The sequence below is a fragment of the Ruditapes philippinarum genome, unplaced genomic scaffold (assembly GCF_026571515.1).
Source record: "Ruditapes philippinarum isolate M1 unplaced genomic scaffold, ASM2657151v2 ctg4842_1_1_1_1, whole genome shotgun sequence".
NCBI lineage: Eukaryota > Metazoa > Mollusca > Bivalvia > Venerida > Veneridae > Ruditapes > Ruditapes philippinarum.
In genome coordinates, this window is record NW_026854363.1 from 81,191 (window position 1) to 90,968 (window position 9,778).

At 30.7% G+C, this 9,778-nt stretch overlaps 1 protein-coding gene and 1 long non-coding RNA gene across 2 annotated transcripts; one reads left to right on the forward strand and one right to left on the reverse strand.

The window, feature by feature from the left end:
• The first annotated feature begins 202 nt into the window (after window positions 1-202).
• On the forward strand, window positions 203-6,708 carry LOC132739964 (uncharacterized). Its single transcript, XM_060727816.1, has 5 exons — window positions 203-346; window positions 4,119-4,550; window positions 5,048-5,467; window positions 6,039-6,095; window positions 6,626-6,708. The coding sequence occupies exons 1-5, from the start codon at window positions 208-210 to the stop codon at window positions 6,706-6,708; spliced, it is 1,131 nt and encodes a 376-aa protein (XP_060583799.1). The 5' UTR covers window positions 203-207.
• An 883-nt stretch (window positions 6,709-7,591) lies between these two features.
• On the reverse strand, window positions 7,592-9,291 carry LOC132739954 (uncharacterized). The gene is made up of 3 exons (XR_009627080.1): window positions 9,211-9,291; window positions 8,373-8,440; window positions 7,592-7,803 (listed from the first exon to the last, which is right to left on the reverse strand). It is a non-coding gene; the product is annotated as an uncharacterized LOC132739954 (long non-coding RNA).
• Window positions 9,292-9,778: the final 487 nt, after the last annotated feature.

Genomic DNA, 9,778 nt, shown 5'->3' on the forward strand with positions numbered 1-9,778 from the left:
AAAACACTACATAGTGAGATAAAGCTTACTTGAACTGAAAAACAGACACAATAATTGTGATTTAAAGTTTTAAAACTGCTTTAAATATTAGCCACCTTACTAATATAGTTTCTGTAATAAATGCTTAAGGGACATTGCACAAAGAGATGCTATAAATCAAAGCACTGCGTGTTATCAATGTTATCTAAGCGTGTATAAATCACTGAAATGACTGTTGATATCAAAGTTATTGCATATTGCACGGTTTTCGGATGTGCATTAATTCTTGTTTTATATAAATTACTTAGAGTGAAAATGGGATTTTTAAGAATTCTTGGCATTTGTGCAGTACTTTGTGTATTTGAAGGTATATACTTCTATTTTTTTGTTTCAGATAAAGAAAGTAACTGTCCTAACAGTTTAAGTAAATCTAAAATCTAAATTGGAAAATTCACTTAATATCAAAATTGGTTTATTTAATGGCGAGTTTAAATTGATATAAAGCCGTAACAATTACATGTGTCTTTAATGTCTCATTACTCATCTTTCTTATCTATTATTTAGCAAATAAGGAATATCCCGTATTGGGAAAGACATAGAGATTAGATTTTTCATTTCCAACATTCGATCATAAACGACATTTGCTCGTGTGACTAACTTAAAAATTTTGCCGTTTTATAGATATAATTTGAGAACTTAAAAGTTAAACATTATATTTTCCACGTTTCTTAGACCCTGTAAATATAACCTTAAACAGGAGAGCAATAAGCTCACATTTTTCTACACCGATATCCCGCACGTGAAATGTCGTAAATAAAAATTTGATTGACTGTTTAAAAATTATAAAATAACAAAATAGTTAATGACATCGCCAGTTACAAACATAATTCATGTTCACATATAAGTCAAATAAGATGACTGTTCTAGATAATTGTTTAAAAACAAATAAGATTTGTTTATAATGTGATTTCTCCTAGTTATTTTAAGTAATCATATACGCCTATCGCCTCGGTTATATAACATTACAACCGTTAACACTGGGTCATATAACTTAATCTCTATAACATAACTGGGGTACATGTACAAGTGCACATTGGATGTACAAAATTGTGTACACGTGGAATTGGTTTATGTTGGTCGACATTTATTGTTCGTCTTTGGCACTGTAGCGATGCTTGTGCCAAGTGAAATGTATTCTTATTCAATGATATATTTTCAACCTATCAGATTTGTAGGGGTTTTCTTTCCGCACAATATAGAAATTCTTACTGAAGTCGCTTAACTTGGTTTGTATACACTCAATTTTGCTTTTGAGTCTCCCAAATAACTTAAATATTTTTATCACATACCCGTGCCGATTTTGCGACTCCGTAAATATGGTATTACACCGCCGTGCAAATAATTTGACGTGACGTCATTAGCGTTAAACAAACATAGCTTAAAGACGCGCTAAATGTTAGCGTTATACTATAGGCGCGTCAATAAAAAATGATTCTTATTTCACCTTAAACTGTCTTTACTTTGGGTATGTGATAAATGGAATATTAAATTCGTGTAAGTTCATTACTGAATTTGTTGCACTCGTAGAATAAAATGATATTATGCTCGCCAAGGGCTCGTATGATATAATTTTATTCAACTCTTGCAATTAATTCGGTATTGAACTTACGCACATTCAATATCCTCTATTTATATCACTCTTTACGGTATTTTGACTGATTTTTGTCCTCTCGTTTAGCTCAATAAGTATGTTATCGAACATGTAAATAGTTCTGATTTGGTGGTTTTATGTGGTTTTTACTACATCTCAGAGTTGTAACATAATACATATTTTGTGTTTTATTACGGGGCGATTTTTATTATTTTTGTTTGATCATAAGTAGTTAAGAACTCGGGCTCGCCAGGTGTTTAGTATTGTTTCTTATAAAAGACATATACGTGAAAAACATTTTGTATAAATGGTTAAAGAATGGAGTGCGTATATTTTGGATGTAAATAATGATCAGAGTTCTTTGTTTTGGATGTGAATAATTATCCGAGTTTGTTGTTTTGTGTTTGGATTTGAGATAGAAAAAAATACCCTACAAAATAGTGTTAACTAAACACATCCTTGCTAGTAATCTTAGAAAATTAACTTATACATGTCAGCCGGTGCTGCTCTGCATCCATACCTTGGTTTATTACTAAATTAAAATCTTTCCTGAAATTAAATAGTATCAGAGCCCGTCATTATCCTTACATAACGTTATCATCTGATTCAGGTGTCGCGTATTCGATCCAATGGCAAATCTTAATTTTCTGCGTGTCAATAGATCCTGAACATTGTGTCCTGTAGTCATTTGTCTTTCAAATTTGAATCAAAACTCGAGTGGAATAAGTTGTAGGTCATTTGCCGAAAAGGTGAAATACGTTGGTAAGTTAAACTCAAAAGCTGGTTATGAGGGCCGATTACTGGGGTCTGACGCAAAAAGTGTTGAATTCAGAGAAAAAAGTAGATGAAGAAAGAAACATTTTATTTGTTTTGTTGTCAATGCAATTTGATTATATTATCACAATTAAATGGGTACCTATACAGACATTTATTCCGATAAAATTAATTATCATATGAATTGAACATATTGTATTCTGAATTTTAGCTTTAATGGGAGATGATAACAATAATTTGCATTTAACACTACAACATTGTAAATTTTGATAAAGGCGTTTGTATCTCTTTTAATATAGTGTCGTGTTATGTGTATCGTAATGATTTTCATTTGTCTTATTTACACACTTAATAAAAAGATAACGCAAACTTCCTATACGATACATGTTTAACATGGAACATAAAGATAACAAATACAAACTATATAACGCACGTCCGAAGTTAGATTAAGTTCGTCTTTAAACAAATATTAATACACTTGTTACTATATTATAGTAAGGAAACGTTCTATGATTCCAAATGATAAGGAGTGTCATGTGACCGATTATGAATAAATAGAAAAAAAAACGACATTTTATCGATAATTTAAATGCTAGTGGACTTTGTATACACACAAGGGAATACATTCTGTTAAAGTTATTGTACAATGCAAAAGCAGGAATTTCAATGACAGAAATAACAAAGTTATAAGAAATCATATTACTATTCCTTCAATATGTATCAAGTGTATATAATACCTATATACACGCCACATGATACTCGGTTTGCCCTGAAACGAATAAAAAGACATATGGGCTGAAGACTTCGGGACTGTTATTCATTTTGCGAACCGCATATTAAAATTCGGTCATACTTTGTCGTGTGTTGACCTATTAAACGTCAATAATGTCCTTGTCTTAAACAAAAGTTAGTGTAAGTAGAGCTATATATCTTCCGTAATATTTATATCTTTGATTTTGAAAAATAAAGACTTCTAAACTACCAATGTGAAAGAAATAAAAATATGATTGTTTATATCCCATGAGCGGATGGCGCATTTACAAAATCATTGATAAACTGTTCAAACTTTACTGATAATGGTAGTGTAATATTTTGTTCCGAAACATTTAATTCATAAATGATTACAATAAAATTTGTTATTACACCTCTTTAGAGAATTAACCAAAATGTTATCACAACAACATAATTTTACTGATTTATTTTATCAAACTTTATATGTAAACCACAATATAGAACGTTATACCCTTTAAGTATTTCATATTGAATATATTGATCGGTGCTTCTCGTTTGTGAGATTGGTATTTAATAAATTTTTATCTACATTTCATATATTGCAGTTTATTTCATCTCTATCAAATGTCAAACATAATTTTTAAATCATATGCAAAAACACAAAATGTTCCAATACACAGGAGTTGAGTTCGGCGGTACAAAAGTTGCCCATGAATATCAAAGAAAAACAACACAAAACAAAAACAAACATAAAGCTAGTTTATATTCTTGCTAGTATTATTATCAGTTTCATCAGTCGTAGTATACTTTAAAGTACACATGAAAAGAATTTGGTAGAAATAAAGTACAGTGAGACCTCCGGTAAACACCGTTACTAGGCATACATGCAAAATCAAAACAAAATACTATCAGAGTACCTAAAGTGACATTATACTAATTGTATGATAATAGTCAACATATATATATGTTTGTATATTTGCAGTTACTGGCATAGATTTCACTATTTCTAGGGAGAAAATTTTACTAGGAAGTTCAGGAACATTAACTATGAGATGTGATGTTACTGAAACAGATATTAAAAATATTTACCTTATACAGATACGAAGACTTAAATCAACCACACTTTCTGGATCAGATCCTAATGATTGGCAGACATTAGCATTAATGGAAATAGGTACAAATGAAAGTCCTACATTAACTGATGATATTACAGCTGTAGCAGGTACTAAAGATTATGTTGCTGGAGGATCATGGGATTCTACAACACCTGCTAACACATATCTTTCATTGTCAATTAATATAGAGAAGTTAGTTTGTGATGATGCTAGAGTTTATAGATGTGAATTGATATATAAAAGCATCATCATAGAAACAATTATTGATGCTAAAGAGAATGCCACTTTCTCAGCATATGGTAAGTTTTATTTGATAATGATAATGTGTGACAATTATCTTTCCATTTGAAGACATTTTCATTATTACATAGAATAGAGGAAACCCCTATGTTAAGTCAAGCTATTATCAGGTAGTACAGAGTATGTTGCTAGAGGATCATGGGATTCTAAAACAACTTTTAACACATATCTATGGTCTATACCATAGAGCAGTTAACATGTGATTATGCAATGTATTATAGATGTTTTATTGACATATAAAAGCACCATTTTGCCGCTTCAGCTGAAGTTTATTCAACTTCTCAACATATGATATGTTATATTAGAACTGAAGAATAAATTTTATAGAATATTATAGAATCAAAACATCGATCATTTATGTTAATGAATATTGAAAAATAAAGTATTTTGTAATAATGTTGCCCGTAAACAAATCGATATCACAATAACATGTTTATATGCTTAAATGACTTACATATTGACACTAAATATTAAAATAATGTGTCGAACATTTCAGCAAAACCTCAAGTGACATCATTAGTTGCAAGGAAGAATGGTTCCATTGTACAAGGAATGTCACCATCTGACATGGCGACTTCTGAGGTAGGAGATGAGTTGGAACTAACTTGTACAGCTAACATAGGAAGCTTTCCAGGAACCGTAATTAGATGGAATAGAACATCAGATTCAGCTTCAGACGATGAATTCATCATCTATCAACCACCACTGGGTACATTCGATGATGGTTTTGCAGTCAGCGATAATCAGTGTGGTTATACACGAGTGGCTTTGTTAAAGTACAATATTTCAGTTGCTGATGCCAATATGGATAACAACCTTGCTTTTGAATGTTATGTTACTGTAAGTGGGGATCCTTATGGAAACTCAACAACAACTGAAAATAACCCAAAGTTTTATACTGATGTTTACGATTTTAGTAAATATTATTAGTCATTTGTATCTCCTGATAAACTAGCCAGTTAACCAAAACTCAAAAACTCAAAACGAAGTTCTGATTTAATAAAAACAGCCATGAAGAAACTATTTTTATGATTGTTTCAACAAAATATTTCCATCAGATCCTCACAAAAACCCAATGTTATAATACAATTAAGTATACAATATTTCGTTGGGCGTGTTACATATGCGGACAGGCCGCATACTCGAAAGAAGTGGTCTTAATGAATCTTTGTTATCTAGCTTGTTATATTATTAATCGCCAATGCAAAACAAAAACAACAACAACAAATGAACAATTCAAGTTAAATTACCTAATTTTTCAAAAATTATAAGTTTACTCAACCTCATTTATAGTCATTGACACATATTGGACATTAAACATTTGGCCTATGAAAAAAAGTTTATATAGGTATGTATGATACTTATATACTGCTGTGATGTTTAGAAAAACAATATCTGCAACACATTTTATTTGTTTAGGTCTGCAGTCCCAAACAATAATGTTAGCAGAAATCCGAAGTCTATGCAATTCCTATTTATAATTGTAGTTACCCTGACATCTTCGACTATTGAACTATCAACATATCAACCGCTCAACACCACAGGTAATTATCAGTTCAAATAAACCTTTGAAACATTAAAATGTATCTTTTTGAAAGCATGTACATTATGTCTGAAAGTATTTAAGGGATGTATCAGTAGAATAAATTTGCTTTAAATACATATATTCTTTTTTTTAGTAATTCATAGCTTCTTTTAACTTCTTTAAACTCATAAGGCATCGACGGAAATTCAGTGTTTTGTGACAAAAGTTAGCATAAAAAAGACTTTTTGGGGATTTTTCTGTGAGAAAAGCTATCCAGTTAGCTGACGGAACGTCGGTTGTTCTACTCAGGTGAAATAATGCTTAAAGAGGCACCTGACGTTTTCTCCCAACAGGGAAGCTGGAAAGCCTCCTTATCACCTATACAATGTCGGTGCAACGTAAACCTCAACCACAAAGACTGTTTTGTTTTAATATCCAAAATGCATACACAACATTTATCATGATTTGCTTGCGGTTTTATATAAATGTACACAATCCAATAATTTCTATAATTTATTCATTTCTAGATACCGATGAATTCCTTTTCAGGGATGATGAACGGTGCTACAGCTGTTGAAGTGCTATATCCTTTAGCATTAGTGGTATGTCTGTTCGCATGTGGTATCTCCTAAGCGTTAACGTTGATGAAAAAGGAAACAGCGTTCGATGTTTTTAGATAGCTTTGATTTTGTCAATATATCCATGTATATTTCTGTGTATTTGTCTTTTTTGGTTTTGTTCTAGCTTACTTAGTAATAAATAAATTGTCTTTAACATATGAGTGTAGTTAATTGATTAAAAGGTTAATCGTCGTGAGAATGTATTATTTTTTAAGATACATTAATTGGAATTTTGTATATAAATTGATGAAAACTTCTTTAATTAAAAGCAAGGTCAATGAGAAGACCCGAAAAAACCTTGTTTGTCTCAAGATAACGCAAATCTCATATAGAATATAAATAGAGTGTCACTGAAAATATCTAACTGGTTTTGAACATTGGGGGATATAAATTTTAACTTTGATCTTCATTTACAGAAACAAAGTGTAGATCTTCTTTCAGTTTAAAAAAATTGATGAGAATAAGGTCTTTTTCGCGAGCAGGAACTTTCAGTGAGCTCACGATCTTGAAAATTTTACTTAAAGTCATTAATAACTACATTCAATTCTTTTGCAGAACTCTTCAGCCTTCGTTTTTTCTTTCATTTGATTAGCATCAATGAACACCAGTTTTCATTACAATGCTCAATAGAATGTACTGGAATCTGCAATTTGACATTACCATAATCTAATCCACGGCTTATTTTAGATCTAGCGTACTATCATTATAGTGACAAAGCTGTCATTGAACAAAATGTAAGTTAAAAACCTTTAAAACATATCTAGAATTTCTTTAAAACTATGAACACACCATCAAATGACAATGTTGTTGTATCCAATACGATTGTAGAAAAGAATATGCAAAAAGTAAAACATAAAACATCTTCCAAGAAAAAATAGAAATGTAATAAAGAAAATAGCGGACAGCAAATTTACTACCACAATTGCATTCACTGTACCAAAGTCGTAACATAAAACAGAAGAATGATATGACACGTAGTCATACTTATGTTATGTCTTGAAACATCGTGTTCGCAATCTTGAATTTCATTACATTTTATCCGATGTGTTTAGACTTGAAGTGTTAGGTATTCCTGATCCCTTTTTCAGATTCTCATATTGTGATTGACTGAAAGACATATCAGTTAAATTATCAATTTAAATAATGTAGTTTTATCATAAAATTATAGTACATTTTTATAATACTTTTAAATATGAATGTTTGCAAATCATATTGTAAGCAGCATTTTAATACATATATGATACCAGTCTTTTGTTATATCTGTAATTTCCTTATTTCGTTATTGAAACTGTATATTCAATATACCATTAGCAGTCATGCCAATCGATTGTAACATTCTAACACGTTTCATACTATAACCATATGAAACAGTCAGTCAAAACATTATTTCACGATATAAGCAAGGCAAAAAAGGAATGTGTACATGTCATATAACGTCAGATGTGGTGCCTTGAAAATTACCTATCCGTTCAATGTAGTTCAACATATTTTATCAATTCTCTTTCTGAATGTAAGTTAAAGCAAAAATAGATAAATGTTCTTTTTATCTTAATGTACAATAATGCATGATCCATCGTTCAAGTGAATTGTTATATATTAGGAAGGCTTGTGATAATGTTGTGATATTCAACAATTTAAGATTTGTTTCAGTAAAGAAAGAAAGCTGTAAGCTATACCATTCAGAGAGTCGTAGGTCATCCTGCTCTCCTTATCTGTTCTGTTTCGAAGTTGTTCGTACGTATTCCTGTAAGCAAAATTACCGAAAGATGTAGTTATCAAACTATTTTAAAATTAGTGTTATAGTCAGGATAAAAGTTAAAAGATCGATAAGTTTCTACATTTTTTTCTCAATACAGTTTTTTTGCTCAATTCTTTAACGTCAATTAATAACAATGAAATATAGATTTGAATAGTAATTCCACGTTTGAGAGACACTCTTTGAGATACAAAGATTTAAAGTTTGCTGTTGATAGGTGTTGCTCAAAAGAGGTTAACATCATTATGACTGTTAAGGTGTAATTTATCAACAGAGGGTCGCTTTGAAGAGGTTATACAACAGCTGTCATATAACTGCAGCTAATTGTCAATATTTTTTATTTGACGCTTAAATAAAAGAATGATTATTCTTTATGTTTACATTACTTGAACATGTTTCATTGTTTTCCTTGTAAATTCATAAAAATCTTGATAGGGGTGATCCCTCGGAAGCAGATCACTAGACAGCAGTGAAACAATTAAACTGTATAAAAATTGAAGATTCGGGTTGATTGAGTCTGTTCATGTGATATAATATAGAAGTCCAGCATCTCTCATGCCCGCTAGCACCGGCTTGAGTGGTGTTCAATCTTAAACTTTGCTTCATCTTATTATTTTACAATGCTTTTATTTCGCTGAATTCTTCTCATTATTTTTTTCATCTTGATATTTAAAATGTGTCCAAATTTATTGTCAAATATAAAAAGTACATTAACTGAGCAAAATGTTATAAAAATGATGATTATAGAGAAAACTTACGTCGGAAGGGTCACGACATTAATCTCTGTTTCTTGTAATTGGTTTTGTTTGTGCTGGGCTTGCGTCTTGTGGCCTATTTTTATTAACAAACATAAGTTATTAACATAAACTTTATCAATATCATAATTAGATGTATTTACCAGTTTACAGTAAAAATTCTTGGGACAAGCGACTTTTAAAGCGCATTATACTAGTCATTTTGACGATTGAAACAAGTCCTCCTTTATTATGCTTACTTTTATAGCCTACAAGACCATCGAAAAAATAAAACATTGTTTGACAAATTGTTGTGATTCATTTAATTTCCAAACAGCTGAATCCATGCATACGCAAAAGCAATAATTTATTAAGAAAAATAATACAGAATTCATTATTATTAAACAAATAAAGAGATAACTCTCATATATCACTAAACAGGAAGTGAATACCTATTACAGTTCTTTTTAAACGTTTATAGAAGTGCCTGAAAGCCGTTCCTAAAAGAAAACCAACAACTAATGCAGAAAAAATAGCCCCCACTAAAGCAGCCAATGAAACGTCAGTACCTAAAATGATAAAATGCCCATCT

Bases quoted from the DNA above. Each gene is read 5' to 3' on its own strand.
- LOC132739964 (XM_060727816.1), top strand. From the start codon at position 208: ATGACTGTTGATATCAAAGTTATTGCATATTGCACGGTTTTCGGATGT. The intron at 347-4,118 runs GTATATACTTCT...GTATATTTGCAG, and splicing joins AGTACTTTGTGTATTTGAAG to TTACTGGCATAGATTTCACT. The intron at 6,096-6,625 runs GTAATTATCAGT...ATTCCTTTTCAG, and splicing joins TCAACCGCTCAACACCACAG to GGATGATGAACGGTGCTACA.